This window comes from Dicentrarchus labrax, unplaced genomic scaffold (genome assembly GCF_905237075.1).
Source record: "Dicentrarchus labrax unplaced genomic scaffold, dlabrax2021, whole genome shotgun sequence".
Lineage (NCBI taxonomy): Eukaryota > Metazoa > Chordata > Actinopteri > Moronidae > Dicentrarchus > Dicentrarchus labrax.
Genome location: NW_026136711.1, coordinates 24,390,381 through 24,418,365, shown reverse-complemented (window position 1 = coordinate 24,418,365; position 27,985 = coordinate 24,390,381). Strand labels below are relative to the sequence as shown.

General features: G+C 38.9%; 1 protein-coding gene across 1 annotated transcript; it reads right to left on the bottom strand.

The window, feature by feature from the left end:
• Positions 1 to 154: 154 nt before the first annotated feature.
• LOC127372149 (protein phosphatase 1 regulatory subunit 1A-like) lies at positions 155 to 27,985 on the bottom strand. Its single transcript, XM_051415589.1, has 7 exons — positions 27,557 to 27,985; positions 16,915 to 16,975; positions 9,583 to 9,620; positions 9,347 to 9,410; positions 6,776 to 6,958; positions 3,781 to 3,909; positions 155 to 3,111 (listed from the first exon to the last, which is right to left on the bottom strand). The coding sequence occupies exons 1-7, from the start codon at positions 27,635 to 27,637 to the stop codon at positions 3,032 to 3,034; spliced, it is 636 nt and encodes a 211-aa protein (XP_051271549.1). The 5' UTR covers positions 27,638 to 27,985; the 3' UTR covers positions 155 to 3,031.

The window sequence follows — 27,985 nt, the reverse complement described above, 5'->3', positions numbered from 1 at the left end:
ATCCTGGTTTATGTTCGTTGGACATTCAACACTTCTAAAAATAGCTGAGAGCGGACATCGATGCTGACTCTGATTGTCAAACATGCTTTTAACTTGACTAGGTGCAAAATTCATAGACTGTGCCTGCATAAGTGTGAAAGAAAAACAGCCAATCACCAATTTAAACATTTTATTGTATCAAACAAATTTAGATTACAGACGTAATCATCAATCAATTCAAGTAAAATTGGAACAAAACTCTGCGGATTTAATTCATGTAAAGTACACTATTACCATTCAAAAACAGAACAAACATTACATGGTCCATAAATACACCGCAGAAGAAAAAACAAATGCTTGCACAGGAATGTTTTATTGTCTATCTTGTTCATTGTGGACATAGTGGTCTTGGTTGGCAGCTGGGAAATAAACTGCTCATACTGTGGCTGAATAATCTGCTAAAGTGACATCAATACTAGGGTAGCTTTAGTTTTCTGTTACAGTTTGTTTTATTTCTTTCACACGTCAAGTATAATGTTAAGGTTATGGAAGGATTGTCACATAATCTACATAATAATGCCACTTCAGTGATACAAATAACAGATGAAATGACAAACATTTAAGAGTGTGGTGATGACTTTATAATGTCCTTGTTTCGTACAAAACTAGAATTAAAAGGGAATGCCAGTAATCACAATTTGTGTCAGGTATTTAAGATGCTTAATTGGCTGTTTAAATTAGTTCCCGTACAAAATGAAGCACAGTAAAGACCTTGGGCTTAGAAAATAAGTCACTGTACATTCAGTGCCATGCAGGAAGGTGTTTTAGGACCAGGATTTAGATTCCCAGAAAGCATTCAAGTGTCAAATATGAGGGTGCAGTTATGCTCATTGGAGATGGATTTTTCTTGTTAAATTAAAATATGCAAATGCATCTACAGACATGAACACTGCGTCTACAGATTTACAACCACGCAGTTAGGCCAGTAAAAGCCTTGTTATCAGTCCATTTCCGTAAAAATACATGATATCATTGTTGTTAACTTTACCAGTAGTTACTTCCTCCAATTGTCCAACTGACATCCAATTTAGTTATTCCTTTTTCTAATCTGGAGATGGTTTTAAAAATGTATCATTAAAAGTTTTTCATTTTTAAAAATAAGGGGGGAAAGTATTTTGGAAAATTTTAGAAATGCTCCTATTCCTCTCAGCAGCTGGGTGCATGTCTGTGATTGGTTGACAGCAGCTGGCAAGACAGACAAAGTAAACAAACTTGAACTGTAGCCTAGATGACATGTCACCAGCATCTCAGGTATGTTTACATGCTGTTTAATGTGCTGCATCTGAGTGGCTAATTGGCTTGTTAGCCTTCAAACTGAGTCAGCAGTGCACTTTTCCCCGGTGAATCGTTCAACAAGCTAAGGTGCAGGAAAGACGTGTTCATGTTTGTTAGTTAGATAAGAGGAAGACTTTAGCAGGAAAGCTAATGTGGCTTTCATTGCTCATCCTTCTGTGTCTCTTATGTTGTGTTGTAGATGTCTGACTGTTAGTCTAAAGCCTGCTTATGCTTGACACATTGTCCCTGGTGTTAGGGTACGATCGTCAGAAGATGGAGTGCGAAGGCTCCGCAAGTTGTTGCAGCACTTGGTCGTGCACTCCTGAAAGTTTGAAGGTGGACTGGGCGATGAGGTTGGACTCTACAGACCCCTCTTCGACCCTTCCTTGAGAGAACATGCAGACGTTTTATTTTGCTATAAGCAGATCAATTCTTACTCTGCATTGACAAACTCCTGAGCAGCGTGTGTAGCCATGTTGGCTTCCATTAACACTCATTGACTTCTTGCTTATCCACTGAAGATTTTGTTTGGGTTTTGGAGAATACTGCAATGAACAACAGGTTGAGGATAAATGCCACTGCGCACGCTTGTAGTATTGTATCTGCAGAGGCCAGCACCACGGTGTCTTGCACAAGTTTTACCATTGAACGCTGTTCATGCAAATATTGTTTAAAATAAAGCGATTTGATTGGTTGTGTAGACAGTAACATTACGATATTCTGACAAAGGAATGCAAAACTAGGGGGCGCCATCATGAAACCAAAAATTTCTCTCTTTTGGTTTCAGGACAAGTGATTTTCAGTGCAGATATAAATGCAGTTAGGGCTGCAACTAACGTTTATTTTCATTACTTAATCGAGAAAATAGCTCAGTCTGTAAAATGTCTGAAAATAGTGAAAAATGTCCCTCACAGTTACAAGATGAAGCCAACAGTCCAAAACCCAACAATAGACTAGAAACCATCAAATCCTCGCACTTGGGCTGCGGAACCAGAGAATAATGGGATTTATTAATCGATTAATTGACTAATTGTTGCAGCCCTATATTTTGTTGCAGAAAAATAATATGCAATTGAATTTCAGTTGGACTTACTGAACGTACAGTATATGTCAGATCCAGTACTGTAAACATATGTAAATATTTTCATCCCAGATGTGCAGTCCATTAATTTAAGTAGCTTCAGTTTCTATCTCACTGGGACTAAATGATGACATTTGAATTTAAAAGTGATGGTCTCGGTCCCAGTTATGAGGTACAAATAATTTTTTATTGCTTTTGGAACAATAATTGCAGAAGTCATGGCACATATTTAATTACAGAAACTGTCTAAAAGGATTGGAAATATAATATTTGTTGCCTTTGACATGCCTGTGAGTTGTGGTAGTTTATGATAATGATTGTGTGACTGAGACAGGAAAATACTCTCTTTTCTTTCCATTCTGGTTCATACATACAGTAAGCTATTTTTATTTTAGTGCAGGGGAAGCCATAGAAAACAAATATATTTAAATAATTGTCCCTTTACACAGGATTTTGACACAAAATAAGTGTAGAAACCTTTGTTCTTGTTCTCTGGTTGGTAACTAAGGCCTGACTGTAGAGGAACATAGATGCCCTGATGTATCTAAAAACTGGATCTGCAGACACAATCCTCTGTCATTGTGTTGGGCTGGCTGAGCAGACTGAGCAGCATTGTGTTGTGCAGAAAAGAGCTCTCTACTTCTCTTTCTCCAGGCTGCATTTCTTTGTCTTCTCCTCTCCAGGCTGAATCGCACTGGATGCTGCTGCTTTTGTGTCTGCAAAATATAGACAGAGACATAAACAACCATGAGAGAGAGAGAGAGAGAAGTGGCTGACTCTGGGGGATTTTTAATGGACTTTGGCAGCTAAACAATAAATAAATATGGGTAACACTTTTTATTAATCTTCACAAATGCATTTGTGCGCAGTCTTGTTTTTGTGTTGTGTCTGAATACACATTAAGACATCATAAATCATGATGGTTTATAGTAAATCTTAGGATACGTTATGTTTTATACATACATAAACTGTACTTTCACTGGCTTTACACAGTGCTGACCAGTAAATTGTTGCAACAAACACAATTTTCTCAATTAGTAGATCCGTAAAGATCAGTGATAGAGAGAAATAAAGAAACATAGAATGAAACAAACAAACAAAATCTACAATAATGATAGAACACCCACAGTATCAGCTCAAACCAACCCTAAATACTTTTTTCCACTCTCGTGTTTAGCTGCCTTCCGGGGTATTTCAGCTCTGTGAAGTGTGGATCAAAGCCACTTCACAGATGTTTGTTGACAAGCCATGATTACATGACACCAAGCCAAGCCTGTTGAACTGTTTAACATATCTAAATAAACCCTGCCAAGTGAACGGATAATGAAGAGTCCCTGAGGGGAATGGATTCCTGTGTCAGTTAGGCTTTTTTGACTCTTGTGTACCTGCTTGTGCGTTGTTTTGTTGCGATGAGGGATCTGCTACATTGGCAACGCTGGAACAGTCCTCTTTCTCCTTGGAGGGGGCGCACTCGAGTCCACCTGCAGCTTCTAATAGACTCTCCCTTGAGAACTCTGCAGGGGGCAGAGAGACAAATAGAGGAAGTAGAACTTTCATTTTGTGTTGATTGTGACGGCCGCCGTGGACAAAAGTGGTAGTGTTTCCACCGCTTCGTTTCAAGGGGAGTCTAACCAAATCAGACCTGGTGGCAGGCAATAAGAATTACTATATAGAAAAAGCCAATCTTCTTGCTGATAGTCTTGTTTGTTTATGTAGGTTATATAGAGGAGTCAGTATGAAATTGTTTTGACCTGAATTTTATGACCTGTGAAAAACTCCTTGTAGTGGGTTTAAGCAAAAGTATGTACTGGTAAGTATAATCAGGAAAATGTATTTAATGTATTAAAAGTCCCCTGTGTGTGTTAGAGCTAATTTCTAACTATTTTGTATAACTAATAATTATTTTCATTATGGATTAATCTGCTGACTATATCCATTAATTGATCAATGCTTTGTAAAAAATCTGAAAACAGTGGGAAATGCAGTTAAATTAACAGTAAATAAAAATACTGAAATACTGAAAAATTATTTGAGAAGCTGGAACTATAAAATGTATTGTTTTGACAACAATAGTGAAAATAGCTGGCAATTAATTTCCTGTCCATCAATAAATCAACTTAATGTTTTGTGTGCAGAGAAATTAATTTATAAAGTAACTAAAGCTGTCAAATAATTGTATTGGAGTAAAGAGTTAAATATTTCCCTCTGAATCGTAGTGGAAAAGTATAAAGAGTGTATAAATGCCTCAAATTTGTAATCATACCACAGTGTGGATAAAATGCTCTGCTCCTGTAGTTTCTGTTAAATTATGAGTATAGAACTTGACCAACTCGTCTCATCAATCAGCGCCACCTGACATTAACTGTTCCATGTTATTTAATCGTGAGTGAATTTAACAGGCTGATGTTTAAGTCCCTCAGCAGGACTGGTGTTAATGGTTATTGATTTTGTTTCCCAAGCTTCCTCTTTGCTCCTTTTCATCTGGACTAAGAACTTAATTTGCAGCTCCTCCATAATATGTGAAAAATCCATTGAAAAACCATCCTTTTACATTGGAGTACATTTTGCTCAAGCTTTTACCCTAAAAAATATGTCCCCCCGTTAATTAAAATGAAAATAGCATTAACAAAATACAATTTTGGCACAGCTCTTGTGATGCATTAGTGCTTTACAATCACTGAATGTGTGTACGTTGTGTGCTGTACTATGTGACCATCTACTCACCTGCCATTAAAGTGAATTATCTGGCCTGAGCTGAAAAGCTGACCTCTGTTTTTTTTTGTCATCGGATCTGAAGTATTTGGCACAGGTTGGAGACAGAATCTGCCAAGGTGGCGCTTTGGTCCATGTGTGTTCATTAAAGGAGTAGTTTCACTTAGTATTCACTTTCTTGCAGTTAGATGACAAGGTTGACACTAGTCTAATGCCTGTGAAGCTACAGCCTGCAGTGAGCTAGCTGAGACCCCCCTGTAACAGTGGAGTCATTTTTCCATTTAGGTTTTTGTACGGATTAAGCAAACGAGAAATCGTGTTAAATTGTGAGCTTTTCTTATGCGCCGGTAGGTGGATTTTATTACCTTTTGCCAGAACCAGGCTAGTTGTTTCCCCCTGTTTCCAGTCTTATGCTAAGCTAATTGGTTGCTTATTTAGCATAAATACATGTGAAACTTTTCCTTTAAGTATTCCTTTCCATTTCCTCCTTTTCCCCAGTGTCTTTGTTTCAGTTCTTGTAATTCTCCTCTTTCTTCATAACCATATCATCATTTACATATATTCCTTCCAGCCATTTTCATGCCTCCTACCTCATTCTCAGCTTTACTTTTATCTCCTCTTTTCCCAATTCTACACCCTCCCTTATGTTAATAAGCTGTGTTTTGCTTCATCCCTCCCTTAATATTATTCCTCAGCATCTTCTCATGGTAGCACACCAGTGTTCCCTGCAGTGACTTCCTTATCTGTCACGTCCTTCTTTCATTCTAGCATCCTCATACCCACTTGTATCCATCCTCTCATTCTTTTTCGACACCTTCTCTTGCTCTAGACATGTTTTGGCGGATTCCTTCCAGGATCTTTATTCCTATTATAGCTTACAGTGACTGAAGTCCAGAAATGGAAAGTAACATGAATTTAGTAAGTACAGTTTTGAGGTACTTGTACTTTAGTTTTGAGTATTTCTATGTTTTACTTACTTGTACTCCATGTTTCAGAGGGACATTTTGTACTTTTTACTTTCACTTTATATATTTTACAGCTAAAGTTAAAAAAGCATTTGCTAATCTTATAAAATAAAATGCATCTTTAAAGATTAAATCAGTGGGTCCTTCTGACCTCTTACAAAAAAGGAATGTAGCAAAGCTTTTTTTTTTTCCTTCCAGATTAATAATTTTACCACCACTCAGACTCTTCATCTTGTGACTATGTTGAGAACCACTGGACTTAACAATCTAACTACATATGAAGTAATCACAACTAGCTCCACCTTATGAGTGCTTTATGTACATTTAATACTTCTATACCTTATATAAGTAGGATTTTGACCACAGGACTTATTTTACTTTCAATGGAGTATTTTCACACTGTTGTATTAGTACTGAGTACTTCTTTCACACTTGCGAAAATGTCATTTGACAAGTTGCCAGTCCAGATAGTCAAATACTCACTCTACCTCATATCTATGATCAGTTTAGATTGTCTAGAGGAAAACACATAAACATAATTATGGAAACTCTGTACAGGTCTCATTTTACAAAGTGTTCCGAGTGTTGAAGTACTCCTGTTTCCTGTTTCAGGTTTTCAAAGAGGTTTATGATGCTGAATAAGCAGCAGCAATACTACAAGCATGCAAATAAAATCTGTTCTTGTAACAGTCCCCCGACATACCCTCCATTTGGCAGCGCAGTTTCTCAAAGGCCTCTGCAGTGGCCTCATCGTCGTGTGGGAGCTCCTCCCCGGTGGGAACAGAATCAGGGCTGGGGCGGTCCGACAGGCAACTCTCTGAGGAGCACTCGTCCCCAGCTCCCTGCTGCTGTCTGTACAGGTGGTGCTCTACCAGGAACTGCAGCTCTGAGAAGAGGGGAGGTGAAAGAGATGCAGGAAAGAGAAGATGAAAAGGAAGGGTTAGATAAAAGAGTTAACAGGGGTAAGGAGAGGGGAAAGGAGTGGATGGAAGAAACAGTGGAAAGTAAAAGGCAGTAAATCATTGGGGAAATATAGGGAGAAGGAGGACAAGCAAGAGAAGAAAAGTGGGGTGAGATGAAGGGAACCAATGGGAGAAAAGTACACAGGAAAGTGAGATGGAAGGAGGGAGAGTCAGTGAAGGTGGAGATCCAACATGAAATGCAGCACTTCAAAAGAATATTGTAGGTTAAACATTTCTGATAAACTAGACAAGGTTTAATTAACACTCAGCAGTGTTTGGAGTAAGGGTGCATGTGAAGATACATCAGAGTTGGGAGATGATTAGTTTAATCGCCTCCTTCAACCTCCTTCATCCATGGTTTTATTACTCTTAATCTCCTAGTGGGAAACTAAAGCACACTGATAATCACCTGGGTTTTCTCTAAGAAGTGACTCATCACACTCAGAGCAGTTTAGCTATGAAAGTAACTGAAAAATAAACATCCTAGAGCAACGAGTTTCACTTATCTCCTCATTATTGTCCCCTTGTTTCCATTTCTTTATTGGAACGTATTCTCTGCTTTCTCGGCATAAAACCATTTGCAGGCTGTGTTCATATTTAATTGAAAATTGACACTTAAAATAAGATTTGTACTGCATTGCAGAGATAAAAAACAGCCTGCAGAAATATTTGCTGGAATACTTCTCAGGGTCTGTGTGTTCAGTTTTAATGTTCGTACTTCTGGCTCTCTTTAAGTGGAGAAGGATCCCAAGTGCCCTAATATCACACTGACATACTTTTTTAGCTCAAAAAATGGAAAGTGGGAGAAGTTCTGGTCAGAAAACTTTGGATAATGAGTCCTCGCTGAGGCAAGTGCAGCACTGATTGGCTCCGAAGTTGAAATGGGACACTCAAGATAGAGCAAACTTCCATCGTTAGCGTAGCTACTTCACCAAGTAAATTCAAGTTACCTAACATCCTGGACTCTATTGGACATACTACTAGGTTTGTCCCATTAAACGACAGGTTGACATTTTTGAAAGTTTGTCTTAAAACAATACTGACATGCCCATGTGTACATCGGTAGAGAAACAAGAGAAGGTACAAACTTCACATTTCTCATTTTTGAGCAAAAATGCATTCAGCATTCAAGTTCAGCTGAAGTTAATTTGAGGCTTCAGCAGTCTGAGAGTGTGTTTCCATCCAGTTGTCTGGCATTTCCAATTAGCTCATGAAAAAAACCTGAGTTGAATTTTTTTTTTCAAACTCAAAATATCACAAAAAAAGTTTCACACTTAAGGGAGGTGGTAAAGTTGGTGTATAAAAAAATGTAACAAAGTGCAAGGTAAATCTGCTCCATGGGACATCAGATTTGTGTGGAGAGATGGGGAGAGTATAACCTTCCTCATTAATACATGAAATAAACATATTTTTATAACGTAAGGTTTTTTTTCCAACTCTATTAATCGCATAACAGTAGTGGATGGAACAATGGGATTTGGGATTCTTTTTCCAATCCACTTATTGCACACACTGCCAGCCAGGTGGATCTAAATCATGACAACTGTGTAAAACATCATATCATCATTTTTCTGACTAACTGCTGTATTTTGTCCTCTCCAGACATGTGAGCTTGTAAGTAAATGCGTGTTTGTAAGAGGAATCTTGCACGAGATGGTACAAATTACAAAAGAGTGTAGCTTTTATACAATCATATGCAGAAAGACACTTTGTGGCTTCTAATTGGAGTTCCCGACCTTTTTCCCAACCCTTTTCCCAACCTTTTTCCTTAAGGTTACTCAATGATAGAAAAGGGGTCTCTTTTCTATCATTGAGTAACCTTGAGACCCCTGACTAAGTGACATATTTTATGGATATTTCATATTATACTCAACTGTACAATAAACCCAAATAGTGAACACAATAACTGCAGGACGTTTGTGGATGAGCAATTAAATGACTTTTGAGCATTTGTTTTTAGATTTATCCATTGTTCTAATGCAAGACGAGGTTATTGAGCATTAAGTAGAGTCTCTGTGAATATAGCTTCTGTTCAGGTCCTCAAAGTTTATATTCTACATAATAATATAAACTTTCAAAGAACTATTTCATCTAGTTTTTTGTCACAGAAATTAAGGAAATTATAAGATATAGGCCTACCTATTTTTAAAGCTTTCTTACACCCCTTAAAATTAAGAAGGCCTCACGACCCCTGTGAAGCTTTGGCGACCCCTAGTGGGTGCCACGACCCACAGGTTGTGAATCACTGTTCTAACAAATATAATGTCAACATCACACGCAGGTTGATGTATAAGACAGATAACTGGCGCTACCTTTCATTGTAGGTGTTCCCTTTTGCCCTTTTCGTCGTTGTCGAGGGGAATTCAACAAGGCTGCCTGTAACACATAAACATCACATATCAACTGGGCAGAGAGCACAAAGATGGAAGAGATTGTTTTATGAGAAGAGATGGAGTTATGTTAAAAGAGAAAAACAGAATTCACATAATTCAATTTCTGTAATCTTATTTTAATAAAATTGACTTTAATAGAGCATGAATTACATTACCTTGTACAACTGGTTTGGGAGGCGATCTTCATCTATTTCTGTGAGAGAGCAAATAATAGTGTAAGTACTGTACACAAAAAAACAGTGAAATTAAGGGATTTAAAGCTACAGGCAAACATAAGAAACACCAAATTAATTGGTGTCAACATACTGTGTAGTCACAGTAGCACAGTTGATCTATTCAGTATGTCAGTGTACCGTAGCTGGAGTGCTGCAGTGTCTCCACAGTGCAGAGCAGAGTGGATATAAAGTGACCTCCAGCCAGATGGCTATCTGACTCACTACAGCCCAATACAGTTAGTGTTTGCTCAATTTTTATCAAGAATGATGGGAAGAATAATTTTATTTATCCACTCTAAAAACAGACTCTCTGAATGATTTTCTGCTAACAAAGGGGAATGCTAATCCACTCTCATCATCTTCCTAATAGACACCCACATACAGCCAACTGCTGATGATAGATAACGCAGTAAAACACTGTTTATCCAAAACCCCTTAAGGGAAGTAAGTGTGTAGCATACTGAAGTGCACTCTGGCGCTGAGTTCATTTACATCCAGCTGCCAGTTTAAAAGGTACACCAAGCTATAGCTAATACAGTCTAATGAACCTATTATCTTCTGTTTTTGTTGAAGCTGTTTCAAAAAAGTGTTGATTTAACTGTAAGGTAGGATTTAATGCTGGACTGTTGTATTGCACTGCATTAGTTTTAGCTACGTAAGTGTACCTAATAAACTGGTAGTGTATATTACTACAATAAACATAGCATCAATGTGTGCTCATAGCTGTTGAGATTATATTGCTTAGCAGAACAAGGAAACTCCAACATGATACTACACTCATGGGAAGCTTATGTGACTCCCACTGGATAAAGAAAAGCTTTATCATCTGTTGTCAATATGTGAAATACGACACTGTGGTCACTATATAAAAGGACTGAAATAGAAAAAAAAAAAATCTGTTCATTGGAGTACAGTGAAACCATTAACTGTGATCAATAGTGAGGGTGTTGAACCCGCATCCAACTCTGTTTCCAGCCTTGGAACTTTTTTCTAGGACACCACCTTGTTGCCTGGCAACCTATGCATCCCTAGGCATCAGGAATGCAGTGTGTGTTCGTGTGATTGTGTGTGTGTGTGTGTGTGTGTGTGTGTGTGTGCGCCAGTGAGCATGTGCATATGTTATTCCTTCTTAAAAGTATACACTAGGCTGTTCAAAATGCTAGTGATGTGCTTGTTTCTTCAGTTTCCCCTCTCTCTTTCTCTCTGCAACAAACACAAACTCAAGGTTGTATAAAACACAAAAAAACATTCAACTTAATTTCAAGAAGGATTTTCATCTTTACGCTGTGTGTGTTTAAAGTGATGCTTGGAACTGAATCTTATTTTTAGCATCTCCCAGGAGTTTGAGAAGGTTCATACGACCATTATGGATTTTGTTTCAAATCAATCCCAGGAAATGGGTTAATCTTGGACTGTCCTGAAGTTAAAGGTTAAGGCTTAAAGGTCAAGCGTGTATCATTTATGAGCATCTATTGACAGAAATGGAATATAACATATTCATAGGTATGTGTTCATTAGTGTATGATTACTTGAAAATAAGAATCATTGTGTTTTTGTTACCTTAGAATGAGACATCCTCTTTTATGGAGGCTGCCTTACTCTAAGGTCACACAACAATTCTTATTTTCAAGTGAAAACATATTTTATATTCAATGTCACACACTGGACCTTTAAAGACAAAAATAAAGATAAAGAATCATTTTAGATATAAATGACAAAAACTGATAGTTTTAACTGCATCTTAAGTAGCTCTAACTATTTAACACCTGCAGTGATCTCAGAAAGACGCTGTAATTAAAGAAGATTAAGGTGTTTTGACCTGGAAAAAATGGGCTTATCTTATAAATGTTGAAGGTGTCTACTCAGGTTTTCATTTTATGTTTAAAATTGCTGCATATGATCAATGTATTTGGCTGAAGACTTGATGTGTTACAACAGTGAGCAGCTGTATTTATAAAAACCCCACTGTTATTATTGTTGACAGTAATAGTATCAGTAGTAGCAGCCATGGTTGAAATATCATTCGGGTCAAGAAACATAAAATATGGCTTTCACACAGCTGATATTCAGATTGTTTTATTTGTGTATCGAGCCCATCTGTGCCGCAGAATAAGAAAAAAGGCCAATAAAAAACCTTCCAGCAGTGATGAGTCTATCACTGTAAGTCCCTGCTGACTGGCTGTCTGACACAAAGCCAGACAAGAACAGAGCCAAGTCTTCTGACTCCACTTTATTCAGCCTTATTTAGCTGCCACAGTAACTTGTGTCGATTTATAGTTTCTGTACTGCATTTGATGAAGAAAAATGAGCAAATCAAGAAAACTCTTGCACACTTGAACAAAGAATAAACTGAAGTACACAGTACGTCATGCATTTAAAAGGGTTGCTTTTAGCTTTGTTCTTTTGCAATTGTTTACTGCAGCTAGACAAAGGGCAAAGAAAGTGGGGGAGAAATAGAGATGTCTGTCTGTCTCCCATTTTGCACAAATAATAACATGTGGCTCTTTTATTTATTTAATTTCTAAGAAAACATTGTTCTTGCTCGTCACCTCCCACTTACAGTATTTGAGTTTAAACAAATGCTTATTAATTATTAAAAACCTAAGTAGAAAATGTATTTCCTGAAGAAAAGTCATGTGAGAGTTGGCTGTTTACTGGAGAAAAAAGCCGGTATGGTTGCTCACAGATTAAGATTATACACTGTAAAAGAAATCTTTAAATTTACAGTGTTTAAATGAATGTAGAATCTGTCAGTTTAAGAAAGGGGAAGATGAAGATGGAGTCTGCCTGGAGCTTATACGGAAGTGAATGAATGCTTGACAGTGCTCTACCTGTTAATTAAGGTTTAGATCTCATGTGGGAATGCTGTCCAATCAACCAACTTCAATTATCAGAGCAGTGCTGCCAGAAGTACTCCGATTCACAGTGATCAAACTCGGTACCTTGTGGCCCGACACAAAACCATGATTACAAAAATATTGTGAACCACTGAGACAACAGGTCTCCCAGAAAGACACAGCACAAGGTCACATTGTCTTGAGGATAATGGATAAAGGATAATTACAAAAAACTAAAGCTTATAGCACTAAGATTTGTACAGTATTGATGGCAGCAGGACTAGCTAAGCATGCCGATTTATTTTTTGTTTACACAGTGTTACGAAGTACGTGGTTCTTCATTGTAGTTTGACATTGTCACTTTCTTAGCTTAACATAAAGACCGGAATCAAAGAGAATACAAAGAAAATGAGGATACATGAATTTGCCAAAGTGTTCCAAGTGGGCACGCTCGCCACACACTCCACCACAGACCCACAGACCTGCTGCTTTAACAGATGAAGAGTCTCACTTAAACACCACTACATAACGTGATCATTTATGTGGGCATGGAGTTATTTCCTCCCCCTCATGGACATATAGTGGTGCACTGCTGTTGAAATTTTCATACCAGCAGCTAAATGCTTGCAGCTCATCAGGAAACACAAAATACTAAAATAGAATAAATTCTTCCCATTCTTTCATTCCACACCTACTAAAATTTGTTCAGATATTCAATATTAGTTTTAAGTTGTCTCTTTGTCTCTCTTCAGGAATCACTAAATACATAAATCCTCCCAAAGAGCCAGCCTTCTCGTCAGGGAAGATTCAAATCAGGCACACACTCTTTTTTACAATTTCTGCTTCCTCATTATTTTGCCCACAGCCTGTATCTCAGTCGTCTGTACATCTGTGGCTGTTCCTCTGATGTGCTTTTGGGGTTCACAGTGCACAGGGCAGAGCAATCTGCAGAGCATTAAATAATGCAGGGCTCTGTCTGATGTGGGGCACACCATTAATGCACCAGTACAGCTTCTCTCTCTCATCATCATATCTATTCCTCCCCATCCCCCTCCTCCTCTCTGGCACATCCGTGTCCACACACACACACACACACACACAGACACACACACACACACACACACACACCACATACACACACAGAAACTGTAACTGTCTCGGCCTCTGATTATTACTGATTTGATGACTTTCCCTACGCTGTCAAACTTCTGTCTTTTTTTCATTCCTGTCTTGAGTCTTTCCATGGCATGGCTGTGTTTCTCATGATTTCTAATTTTCTAGTCCATCAAAACTACAAGTCGGACAGGTCTTCTCTCTTCCAGATGCTTTATTCCCCAAACATTGTCACCACCCTGATGAAGGTGAGATAACATGCTGATGCAGATATTATACCAGGTTCACCATCTAAAGTTAGCATGTTAGCATGCTGACATTTGCACTAAACTGAAAGTACAGCTGAGGCTGATGGAAATTACATTAACTTTTCAAGAACCAAACTTTTGGACAAACTAAACTTTTTGGGAAAAAGTCGGGAGATGACAAAAGTTATTACAGTTCATTTTGAGAGGAACACGAATGACTGAACAAAATTTCATGGCAATTCATCCAATAGTTGAGACATCACACTCAAAACCACAAAAGCCAACCTCATGTTGGTGCTTAAGGAAAAGTTGGATGGCCAAAGTGACCATGAATGTCTGCACCAAAATCTGGGCCAATCCATCCAGGAGATGTTTATTTTACTTGATAAGTGAAAACTTTGACCTGCTGGTGTCGCTATAAGAAAAGTCAGAGGATGGCCAAAGTCACCAAGATTTATCGTCTGACAACCATAAATGTCTGAACCATATTTTATGGCAATTCATCCACTAGTTGTTGAGAAATGTCAGTGCGGTGGACCATTTGACGAACTGCTTGATAAAGGGATCCATAAAGCTGTCTGTGAACATAATCCTGCCAATTTCCCATTACAATGTAACTGGGGAAAAAAAATAGCATTATACAAACAGAATTTCAGGGTTGAAATCCCTAAAAAAAACAACCATTGACCGAGTAATAAAAAGCAGAGTCTAATTGATGCATCTTAAATAAGAGCAATACAATAGGCTATACATCTGAAATTAAACTGAGAGGACAATTCTGGAACTAATTTAAGGACTCTCTCATGACATTTTCCCAAAAATATAGCTGGCACCGCTTTTATCCAGAAGCATCTTCAACCTCTTTCTCTTAGTTCTTCTATGGACCATTAACTGTTGATGGAAAATCAAATCTCTCCAATCTGAAGTCAGTTAAATATTTTTCATTTATGGAGGAAGAACACTAAAAAAGTTGATTTTGATGGCCTCTTAACTTTCTTTTTTCTCCCTTCTTGTCTCTGATCTACTAAGCAGGAGGATTGTTGAGGGTTCTCGCTGAACTTTCATTCAGAGATCAAGGCTGACTCCGAGACACACATGCTCGGCATCCAATTACTGAATCAAACACAGAAACATGCACATGAAATCTTGCATACACACAGCCAAACTGAGGCACACATTAAGCAAACACATCACAGGCAAAGACACTGATTTTAATCAGACCCAATTAGAAAGACAGTTGTTTTCAAGATAAAAACACTAATAATGTCAACTCTCAGTGATAAAATGGTGTGAGTTAAACAATATAACGAAGGCAGACTCTGCTGGTATCCTCAATGATGCATCAACTCCAATCTGTTTGTAAAAAACAGAGAACACCACCCTCTGTTTTCTCACCTGGAGGAAATTACTTTTGCTGCCCCATATTCCCAGCTGATCATCTTTTAATTCTGTACTGGGTCACATTGCACACATACACACCAAAGCACAGCATAGGCAGGGAGCAAATGGATGACTCATCGAACAATATAACTCTCTGGAGGTGCACTGTTGTGTTTGATCATTAAGATCTCATGAGAGGACACACACACTGTTTTTGTTGCTCTACTGCAGCAGAGATTTATTTGGTGCATAATAGAGTTGAGAGGCTGGATCACAGCGATCAAAATAAGAAATATAAATGTCTGGGCTACTGTTTTTTTTTTTGGGGGGCTTTTTACAGGGAAGACAGGGAACAGGGGATGACACACAGCAAAGGGCCACAGGTCAGATTTGAACCAATGGTAGCTGCAGCAAGGACTCAGACTTTTGTACATAGGGTGTCAGCTCTACCAGGTGAGCTATTCAGGTGCCCGAATGTCTGGGTTATTATGAAACATATTATGTGAATATGGTAACTTGTTAGTGTGTGGGCCTACATACCTGTACTAATTACACTGTGGGGACTAATATCCCATTTGAGGAGAAAACAATTTTCCCCACAAGGTTAGATATTTATTTAAGTTTTAAGACTTGGTTTTTCCTTCATTTGGTTGGGCTGCGCGCCAGACTGGTTCAGACCGGGCAGGAAAGACGAGCAGTCGGATGAGCAAACAGGTTGTAACACTAGCAGTTCATGCAGATAAACCACTTTATCGGTACAACCGAAAATGGACCTGAAATGTTGGTAATTATCTTTCACTACATGCACAGTCGGTTACAGATGAACCAGGAATTAATTCTGTCTACAACTGACTTGGGAATCATTTCTTTCTTTTTCAAATATGTTTTGCCTAGGGCAGTGTTGAGACTGACTTTACACACTGACTGCATGGAGCATGAAGCTCATTTTAATTAAGCGTCAAAGCAACATGGATGCACGGATGCAGAGGCCTCCAACTAAAACGTTTAACCTGGTAACACAACATCATCCAGCAAGACACAGTGTTGACAAGTCAAATAAATGCCAGCACACATTCCTCACAGTTTACTTTTTGTAATACAAAAGCTACATTTCTACTGTTTACCTGTCAATCATCATGATACATGATGAAGTAGTTGCCAATGTGATAACTTTCTAGAGGTGTAAAATCCTGTCCATAGTGTTACTGCTCAACTATCTGTTGCTGAACTTCCTGCATCTAATTTTATGTCTCATCTTTACCTAAAGCCACACGCTGCCACCAGCAGAGCCCCTTATGTTGTTTTAACACAGGGCTGTTTTCTGTCTGAATGTACACTAACCTGGAGGTTTATTTCAAATCTCTGTGATCATCTCGCCATTTTTCTATCAACTGAACTATCAATTTTAGACCAAAGCTTTTATAGAACAAAATGATCTACGAAGTGAATCTTGAAATTATGACTGTGACTGTGTGTGTGTGTGTGTCTGGATATGTGTGTGTGTGTGTGTGTGTGTGTGTGTGTGTGTGTGTGTGTGTGTGTGTGTGTGTGTGTGTGTGTGTGTGTCTGGATGTGTGTGTGTGTGTGTGTGTGTGTGTGTGTGTGTGCTGGATATGTGTCTGCGTGTGTGTGTGTGTATGTGTGTGTGTGTGTGTGTGTGTGTGTGTGTGTGTGCATGCACTTAAGTGCCTTACCAGGTGATGATTGATCACTGGATGCCACTAAAGTGGCAGGTGTTGGTCTACGTCTTCTGATCTGAAAAGTAGAACAATTTAAATTCAAAAGTGAGAAAACAAAACATATTCCATTTCAGATATTTGCTGGTATGATAGTAAAACACATTATGAAGCTTTTTGAAGCTAAAAATCATTTGATAACCTTGACTTAAACAGCCTCGAAGATCTTGAAGTAGAAATATTAAAATACTGACTGATAAATCTCAAGCACTTCCAGGCTGTAATCACTGACCTCTAACAGTTATTTTGGCTCAACCAATTAAAATGCTAAGCGGTGCACTGAAATTTGCATATTTACATACTCAGCCAATCAGGGAGAGTCTAGCTCTTCTCCCTCAGTACCGATCTTATGACCAACTCAGCATCCACTTTCTCTCATGGTGCTGGCAGCACATAACACAGCCTGGGTGATGCATATTTTGGGTTTGGTTGTGGAATACTTTGAAGATGCCTGAGCTGAGTGAGAGCGATGCTGGATCTCACATTGCTCTGTGCAGTGAGATCAGCCGGGCAGCCTGCCACCACCTACTTGCTTCTTGGCTCATGACTAGTGGTGTGTGGCAGCTATGGAGCATTCTGGGATAATACTTGAAAGAATATACACATTTCACTGAGTCCGAACATATAGCTGTTAGAACTCTCTGGTTATAGATAAAAAACTAGAGTTACAACGCATAACTTTTGTTATTTTTAACTTCTAACGGGGTGAAAGTCCATTACCACAAAACTGCTAAAAATATGTTGGATCCAAAAACCTGTTTCCATCAGGTTTTTGGCTTTCCCTCAAGTTTTAATCATGAAAGCTGATCAGGAATAGGTGGCCAATATTGCCTAATTCATGCTGAAACTGGAAAGAAGTAAGTACTAGAAACTTGTTCATTTGACTGCCAACCTCTAATGGAAACAGGGAGAAGGAAGGTGAAACTATAAAGGAAATAAATGGCAACCCTTTTAACTGTGAGCAACAGCAGTAAATTAATATTCTTTTCGTACATATGCAGCTGAAGAATAATTCAGGATCACAAAACACCCAGGCAGCGCCGTACTGAATGTCATCATGCCTTGCCACATTGCCTCATAAGCATTATTAGCATGAGTTTGACATCCATTAATATACATTTTCCACAAAAGTGCAATATGCAGTAAAATTATGCATCTGTCCTTAAGGTTCAACTCCACACCAGAATTTTTCAGTCCAGCCCTTAAACATACCCATATTTTTACTAATATGGGAAACACATGGTTGTTTCCTTTGATGACCAATTAACAACAGACCCATTTTTCACTTGTTACCTTGCTAGACTGCAGTCTAGTCCACGCACCCAAGATCTACTATATATCGTTTGCACTTTTAGGGAAAAATATATACTGCATGATCATGCAAATATCAAATGAAATCTATAGCCTACTGCATTATATCTCTAACTCTGCGACCAGAGATTTTTGGAGAAAGCACAGCAATTACTTTTTAGTCGCCTCCAGAATCAGGTCATTACTTTTCCATTTTACTGCCCCACAAACCTAAAAGGCTGTAATAAAGGAATTTAAATAGACAATCAATTATTCACACACACACACACACACACACACACACACACACACACACACACACACAACACACACACACACACACACACACACACACACACACACACACACACACACACACACACACACACAGATGAACACACACACATACACATACACAAATGCACTCCTTACACATAGCTGACAGAGTTGCTGACTAACGCTGAAAGGCATTTGAGATCAAGTCCTCCAAGCATCTTTTCTACATGCTGCTTGTGCACTTACAAAGCTGTGGAGTCAACTCCAGTCAGCCATATACGTAGCTAAACCTCAGCCTACACAGCGGAGCATCATGTGATATTCTATGAGACATTTTAGATCAGCTAGTAGCTGAGCTATTTTCTATTGAGATGTGAAACCAAAGTTCGAGCAAAAATGGAGCCATAAGGTTTTGAGCTGCACTGCGGGTCTACAATGGAAACCAAAAAGGCTGAGCACATTTTTATTGCAGGCGCATTCAAAGTTACATTTGAGGAAAGTGAGGAACTGAATCGCTGTCCTTGGATTCCAATTGCACGGTGCAGGTTTGGCTTTGAGGCTTTGCTGTGCTGAACAAAATGAGGAAGTGAGGAATTTATTAAATAACACAAAACGTTAGAAGCACAAAACATCACTTTAGACTCTGTTCATCTTTATGCTCTATTCAGGAAACCTGACCACAATATCTCCCTGAACACACACAGACACACACACACACACACACACACACACACACACACACACACACAAACTGGTACATTTACAGTTGGAGCTCTGCATGAAGTTAGACCTAAATTGATTAGCCTTACATTGACATAATGACATGAAATAGAGATGTAAGTGCAGAAATAATGTGCAGTGATGAGAGATGAGCAGACAGTAGTGTCACAGTATCACAGTCTAATTGGGTATTCAGATTTGAGGAGGCTCATCTTTGTTACCTTTCAACCCACAGCCATGGAGTACAGGAAGGCAGTGTGAATAAGAAGAGGCACTGAGTGACTTTTCTTTTTTTTACCCAGCAGGCAGAAATGTTTTACTGCTTTTTACACTTTTCCAAGAAAATTGCTGACCTCAAATCCTGAGAAGCATTTTCAGTCTTACCTCGCTGCTACCTTCTCTTTAAGCTTGAGCTGTTTTGTTTTTGTTTTTTGCTGCCAAAAAAATTAATTAAACTGTTGTCTTGTTTACTTGGATATCAATCTATTTATGGATTAACACAATCCATGTGTGACCAAGCTGCAGTGTTTAAAGATAGTGATCCAATTGCTCAAAACAGATTGAGGATACACTGAGATACAATTGCTCAAGCTACATTTGCACCTCCATGTGCCCATATCCAGTACAGTATGTGGTGCTGTGTACATGCAAATGCATCTCCATCACATTGGTGGCAACTGGGCAAAAAAAAAAAAAAATTAAAAGAAATTAAAAAAAAACAACAATTGCTCCAAATACAGTTGATTTGCCTTTTTGCCAAGTACCTAAAACAGGATGAGGTCCTAACAGCCGCCACTGTCCTCTTCTCTGTCTGCAAATCACTTCTTCCACAGATAAATGAAGATCTTTCAGGGGAAACTTTAAGTTAGTAATCAAGTAATAGTTGACTTTGAGTTACATTGTGATGCCAGGTGTGAATTGCCTCCAACTAATGCAAACTCAGTAAGGAATGCAGCATACTAATTTGAACCATGCAAAAAAAGTTTCTGTTGCACTGATAATAATTGATTCAAAACTATCTTCAATTATCTGAAATCTGTGTCATTAACATCAAACTTCAGAAGCTGAGCAGCCACACCAGGTTTCCAGGGATCTGAAATTTAAGAAAATACAGTGATGCCCTGGTGAAAAACAAGGCAAGTCAATTCATAATCCATAAATCTGTTACACTGCTGGTCCCCTGTGCATAGTCTCCTAACTGTATCACAATGAAAGCCTGAGACTACAGATGATCGTGATGAACAGCGATGTCTGTGGAAAGTTTTAAATCACATCAAACTGTAAGTCATGTTTATTTGTTTGTTTGTATCTAAGACATTTTGTTATAGGTACTGTTTTTATGGTATCTTTATTTGATTTGTTCTGTGTTTTTCTCCAAAGCACTTTGAGGCTCAGAGTTTGAAAACTCCAAATGAATGGTAATAAGTTGTATTCATACTCTTGTGTATATTATAAATCTTTTGGCCTTGTGTGTCTGTGTTTTGTTGCCATTTCAGAAAATCCAACCTCCAGCCCACATTAAAGCACAACAAGCCATGGCTGTGTAGAACTGATTATGCCCAGAGTCATTGTTATTCTCCTCAGCCGGCAGCATAGCAAAGTCCCCGATCCTTCGCTCACACAAATACCACCGCTTACTGGACAGGCTCACCCCTCAAACCAACATGCCTGCCTTTCAACCCACAGTCCATTTAAAATGCAGTTCTGTCACTCCTCACAACAATGAACAAAAACAGCCTTCGAAAGTGATGGGTGGGCAGGAAAGGCCGTGCATGCCTGATATTCTTACTGTCTGTGGGGGGGGGCAGTGGACGAAATACCCTTGGTTGGAAAATACAGGTCAGGCCAAGAGACAGCAGAGTCAAAGTCTTTCATGTTTTGTTGACATTAGCTTTAGGCCGCAGTGCCATATGTGCAAAAAGAGGAACAATAATTCAAAAATCAACCAATTATTTTCTTCTGTAGAAAAGCACTGAAGTGGTTACCCTTCTGTGGTAATTTTCAGGGGTATTTTTGTGCATGTATTGTATGCCTACTCACCTAAACACATTTACATTTCAGCAGAGGTAAAGTAAGAGAGTTGGAGGAGCTAATCCTCCATTGTTCATGTTTAAGTGCTTGAAACAGATTTGACCTTGGGAACTATTTATCTTATCATGGAATAATTCAACTGAGAGTGACAGAGGAAGAAAAAAAAGATGTATAGTTCAAAATCTACTTTAGGGAAATCCGGAGATTTAAACACTTTACCTCCTATCCCCGTTTTGCATTTTAAAAAATCAGTGATAGTTTTGAAAGAGTTACCCGTGTGACCTGTAACAAGGACAATGTGTTTGCACCGCTCAGCGCCCTGAATCACAAAAAGGGCATTTACACCCAGTAAATTGCTGCAAAAATAAAGGTTAAAGAAAACTTTCCCACCTTGTAATCGGGTGGGCTGAGGCAGTGCTGAGTTATCAGATATTCGGTACAATGCAAAGACAAGGATTCATGTGATTCCTCATCCTTCATCCTGTCGTTTGAAATATGATCTTGGTATCTAAAATCAGTGCTCAGCCATTATAAATCTTCACAGGCTCTCTCCAACTGTGGTCTCATTTGGCTTTAAAAATAGAGGGAATGACTGTATTCACATTGAAAACTCAGATTATCGACTTCTTCTTTCTTTTATCTCAGCTTGTTCAGTCCTCTGCCTCCCTCCCACTTTCTATCAATCCTTTGTCTGCCTTCCTGTAACAGTTGTCCTTATCGTCTTCTCTCTCTCTCTAAATATCATTGAACCACTGGGGGAGCAGAGGTTAGATCCAGTACACAAGCTGTAATTTAATCACTATAATGGATGCAAGAACATTTTCATTTCTGCTGAGGATCACAAAGGTAGGCTAAATAGTAGCAAGTTTATCATAAAATACAACTTAGGAGCAATGATGGCAAAACATTATGTTTTCAATGAATGCAGCTTGAACGCCTTAAAAGCCAGGACCAAATGTGTAAGAAACTGGAAATTGACTGTTTGCTAAGCCCTGACTCCCCTTATTCTTGCATGGTAAACATGCAGCTTATAATAGTAATGGAGATTTTCCAGTTGAATTTTCATTACCAATGTCGAATCATTTTTGAATGTCCCAGGCTGTCCTCATATTAAGAATGATTAGTTATTTTGTTCTTACATAACCCTGCCTGGCTGCTTAGCTTACACGCTAAACTTGCAATTGATTGGTTTGTGGACAATTGTGCGTCTGACATCAGCATGTTGTCAATTCAGCGGGTAGCTGAATTTTATTCAATAACTACTTGGGTCTCATGGCCGATATGCTATGAGATATGGCCACTGGGGAGGGGTTTAGCAAATGGCCAAAAAGCAGTAAAAGTTACATATAAAAATAGTTTCTAACTGTACAAATCAGTAATAATTATATATATATATATATATATATATATATATATCATCTATGTCTCTTAAAACTACATATTTCAGTTTAATGGGTCTTGATTGCCTCAATGTTCAAGAGATATGCATGATCTGATAATAAATATAATCTACTGCACTCAAAAGTTCTTCTTGGAAAATGGCCCCTCTGAGGCAATACAGAGTAATTGTTATGTTCTCAGTGAAGGACAAAAATGGTCTGACACGTCAGCGTAGGGAATATTAGGGAGGACACTGTCGGCCCTGAAACGTTTGTAATAAAAGAACATCACCTCAAAATGTCACAATTAATCATCTCAACAAGGAGAATATTGCCTTCATCTATGAATGCAATTTTCTACAGCAAATGCCCCTCATCTAAATGATAGAGGTAATGAATGAGTTCAGTATCAACTGTCTGTTGGTGTGGGAGCAGATTTGATTTTTATTTCTTTGAACAACATTGTCATTTAAAGCTGTAAACAAGCAAATAGAAATTTGAGTTTAATTCAGAGGTGCACAGCTGTGTTAATCATATTATACATACTCCATTAACAACCTTAATGTGAGCAAACAAGCTGGTGTTAACATGATCCCTTCCCTAATCAGACTATTGTCTGATTCTGGTAATAAGTATTAATGTGTGTACGTTGTTGTGTAGACACATGCAGGCATAAAGCAGTAGGTCATCATTTTGGGAAGTATGCATATTCACTTTGTTGTGGAGGGTTAAACTACAAGGTCAACATCACTCTCATACCTGTTTAATTTAAGGCTACTGCTAGCAGCCAGTTAGCTTAGCTTGGCACAAAAACTGAAAAAGGGAGAATACTTAATAGGACTGGACCACTCAAACCTCTATTCAGCAGGAGTTCTCTGTTTAACGGATCTCTCTATTACGTCCATTGAGCTTTTTCCGGCCTTTATTGGCCTCTATTGCGTATTGTTAAAGCAATTTGACATTTGAAGGGACACGCTTTCTTACTGTGAGTCCGTTGAGAAGATCGATACCCCTTTCATGTCTGTCTCTTAATAAAGCTACAACCAGGAGCTTAGTCATTGTAGGCTAGATAGCGGTAGTTAGCTTAGCATAAAGACTGGGAGCAGGGGGGAACAGCTAACCTGGCTCTGTCTAAAGGTAACAACTGCCTGATAGCACCTCTAAAGCTCACTCATTAACACATTATATCTCATTTCTTTATTCCAAACTATATCTTGGGCAGGGGCAGTGACTTCCTGGAGTCTTGTTGTCTTTGTGAAGTTTCCAGCTGATATTTTCTTTACCTTGGGACAAAGCCAGGGTAACTGTTTCCCTGTTTCCAGTCTTTATGCTACGCTAAGCTAAACTAAGCTAAGCTAATCCCTGTCTCCACATTCATATTTAACATAGAAACTTTAGAAACTAGCAATACCTATCTTTTAATAGTCAGAAGAATATCTCTGCTATCTTTTATGTCATCCACTGACACCATCAGATCTTGGCCTCTATCCGGCACAGTTTGTGCTCATAAGTACACAGTGAGCTTTAATGTAAGGTTATGATAAGAGGGCACACACTGTATCTGTGTGTGGATAAGAGGATGAGTGTGTGCTGTTGTTGTGAGGGTCCGACCTCAGGGAGGTTGTTCTGACTGACGTGCAGGTCTCCACAGAGGCTGATTCACCATGCTGGGAGGTGTCAGGTTTCAGAGATTACTGAACCATGGGTGAAGCCCCCTGGCGTGACATTCATAAGTGTGCTTGCAAACACACAGAGACAAGCACATACACACATTTCCTTTTTGTTGTTTTATACATGTAGAGATTTGTTAGTTTTGTTTTTTTTATATCCGGCTGTTTCGCTGTTGGGCTGTCTGTCTCAGTCATCTGTCCGTCTCCCACACACACATAAAACCACATACTTAGTGCCCAGCAGGCCATGCAGGCTCAGTGGCCACTCATAGTGGTCTTAGAATAAATTGAAAATGCAGCCTAAAAGGGTAAAGTCTCAGTGGCAATCAGCCAAGCTTGGCCATTGAGACTGAGAGCCAAGAACTCTCTTGAGTCTTTGCAGAAGATGTAAACTGAATTTTACTTGTATACAGCTAAGAGGGGGTCTGACGGCTGGTGAAGAAAAGTAGGTAAACACTAGGCTGGAGGTGTTTAAGATTCTGTAATAACTGGCAGCAGCCTGGGATCAGACGTGTAACTAAATAAACACAGACAGTGGGAACCAACTCTCTGACACCCAGGCACAAACAAAACAGACAGGGAGACCTGAGCAACTTTAATTAAATTTTGATCTTTCAGATGTACAGAGAAGAAGAACAAGCAAGAGAGACAAATCCCCTCTAAGGATACATGGACAGATACACACTCACACAATTAAACAAACACACACTACATTCATTTTCACAAATTTACCACAGGTGCCAATTTACAGACACAATGTTTCTAATATCACTTGGCCAATTACACACATAATAATGATTCTTAGTTCAAACAGCAACATAATGAGCTCCACAGTAGCACAAACTAATATGTTTCAGGCCTGGATAATCATGCCATCCAGCCTTTATGCCCATCTGCTGGCAGTTTCATTAAAGTTATAATCCTTCAGTTGATTTGACGACACCTGTGGTTACTATAGTAACAGTAAGAGTGATTTGATACTACAGGTAGCAGCATTCTGGGGGTAGCAAAGAGTCTTTGAGCAGCTACTTTATCAAAAATGCACCTAACAGGTGTGTCTGTCCTCTGTATTGTGCATGCTGAATATTGGCTGACTGGGGAACTTGATGGAACTGAGCCAGCCTTAAATAAATGTGTTTCACCTATGTGTTTTTTCTGCTATAAGACAAATCAAAATGTCTCCAGTGAAAAGGCCTATTGGCTGCACGACTTAGGTTCGTCTTATTAAATGGGATGAATACTTCAGCAAACAGGTCCTGTATTTGTTATTAACTTAGATCACTTAATTTAGTCACATTGAATGCTATTTCAGTCCTGTTAAACCATAAAACATTAAAAATAGGTGTAATGTTTTATACAGTAGACACTGCAGTGTGGACCGTGATAATATATTAAGAGTTATTAGACCAAGGCCGAACTTTTTCTCTTGGAGGGTGGAAACTGAAACCTAATGGTGCATCACAGGCCAAAAGCAAACATCTTTGTATTGATTAGATTCAAAATTGTATAAGGAGTGCAAGTTCCCTTAATTGATTCCTGCGCAGTGTCAAATTTTTACCTCATAAAAGCTGCATAAACAGTGATTTATATTCATTTTTAATAGATTTTTGCAAGAAACATCTGGCAGGCTACCTGAAACTGCTTCAGGCAGCAATGTTAAAGACTGACTTTATGGGCTAGGTTATTCGGCTACTGGGAAAAATTAAGACGTATCAGCAAGAAAAACTATCATTTACAGCAAGTGGTCTCTTAAGATTACAGACCATGACAAAGAATGTAAAATTGCATTAAAGCTGTTCTCCTTTCTATGAGGATGAAAGTTATTTCACTCATGGAGTATTATGGTTACAGTGCAATCTGGACATAAAAAGTCTGCAGGCTTTGTCATCTGTTTTATTTGCTATATATCACTGGTGTTCACACACACACACACACACACACACACACACACACACACACACACACACACGCATACACTAACACACACACACACACAATGCAGATGATTCACATTCAGTTCCTCTCATCTGAGCCTTACAAGTTTTAATACTCGCTCTAACTTTACCTGAACTTTACCCTGACCCTACTATATCCACAAAACAATCGGATACAAAAAAAAGGGGGCAAACTCACCTAAATGCACAGTCACAATGCTCCATCTATATAACATCTTGAGTCTTACCATCACAGTGGGGAAAAGAGTGAACAGCAGAAAAAGGAAGGGAGACAGAGAGAGAGAGTCTCCGTGTAGTCAGACTCATAAATCTTTGCCTGTTTTACTCAAGGCTCATTCATTATGAACGACCTGTCCTGTTCATGTTATATTTATAAAAACGAGAAAATGGGACACATCTTTTCACTATATTATCTAAAGACACGTGGATTGCACCCACTGTGTTTTTTTCAGTCACTAATAAGAGCTCTTTGCTCTTGTGTCTTGTGTGATGTCCAAGTTTATGACATCTAAAATAAGGGATTAAAAGACTTCTTGCATCTTTTCAAACTTCCTCTTGTGATCATTTACTTTAAATTGTGCACGTGCACTTCATGCTGCACGTCATGCTGTTACAATTTAATGTTACTGTTTATCTGAGACTGCAAATGAAAGCAGTTTGATTTGTGAGTTTATCTTGGGATACAGGTAACTTTTGTCAGTATCTCACTGCTGAACAGTGCGTGCTGCTACACTGTCACCACAACACCAAACCCCCTAGAGACACATCCATCCACTGCAACCCTAACAATGCTGAGATACAGATAACACTGTCTCTATCCCGCTATCCTGTGAGTGGAGGTGGAAAAATCAATCTTAAATTCATCATGATCACTTAAACGCTGAATTGAAAAGACAGCGCTCGTTAATTAGGTGCAAGAGAGTAATATAAAACTGAAAAGGTGGTTTCTTTAAAGTAGCAATTTGTCGTCAGACTGTACTCCAGCATGTTGGACACAGTACACTGCGCTTTTTATTCCGCTTGCTCCACTCTGTCTGCACCTGCTTGTTTTCATGACTGGAATAAATGTTTCTTAGTTTCTTGTTCCAATTTTTGCAAAGTGACAGAGTGAGCAAAAACTATGATTTCCTCTTAAATCTTTTCCACAGTGATGTTGCTAAAAGTCCAGCCATGTCACTGATGCATAAATAAACCCTTAAAAGCCTGAAAGTCTCGAATCACCCAATCCACCTCCTCTTCCTCCCCCGTTTGCCTCAGTTCTTCTCTTCCTCCTCCTCACCTGTTCAGCTGCCTCTGGGTCCAGGTGGGTGTCCAGTAGGGGAACGGTGAACTGTATCTTCCTGGGGCTCCCAGTTTCCATTGTGGCTCTGTCTGTCAAAGAGGAGGAAAGGACGAAGAGGAGGAGGAGGGGATGATCCGAGGAAGGAGAATCCGTAGGAGAAAAGGAGGGTGAAGAGCTCAGTGAGGGTGGCTGAGACAGAAAATAAGTGTGCTCCAGCTTAGGAAAAACTAAGATTGTAATATATTTTCTGTCTGACTATTTTCTGTTCTTTAATTGTATCCTTTAACACACTTTTCCCTGATTACCTAGCTTTGATTGCTACCTTAATTCAATTCTGCTGTATTTTTTTCTACCCTCAGCACCTGCTGGTGTCTCTACTCCGGCTTCACTCTCCTTCCTTTCTGTCTCCCCCAGCTCTCAGCACTG

What these genes read in the sequence shown, in the direction of transcription:
- LOC127372149 (XM_051415589.1), bottom strand. Translation starts at nt 27,637, where the DNA reads ATGGAAACTGGGAGCCCCAGGAAGATACAGTTCACCGTTCCCCTACTG. An exon ending in ACCCAGAGGCAGCTGAACAG is followed by an intron (nt 16,976 to 27,556) that starts GTGAGGAGGAGG and finishes TCTACTTTTCAG; the next exon opens with ATCAGAAGACGTAGACCAAC. An exon ending in CAGTGATCAATCATCACCTG is followed by an intron (nt 9,621 to 16,914) that starts GTAAGGCACTTA and finishes GCTCTCTCACAG; the next exon opens with AAATAGATGAAGATCGCCTC.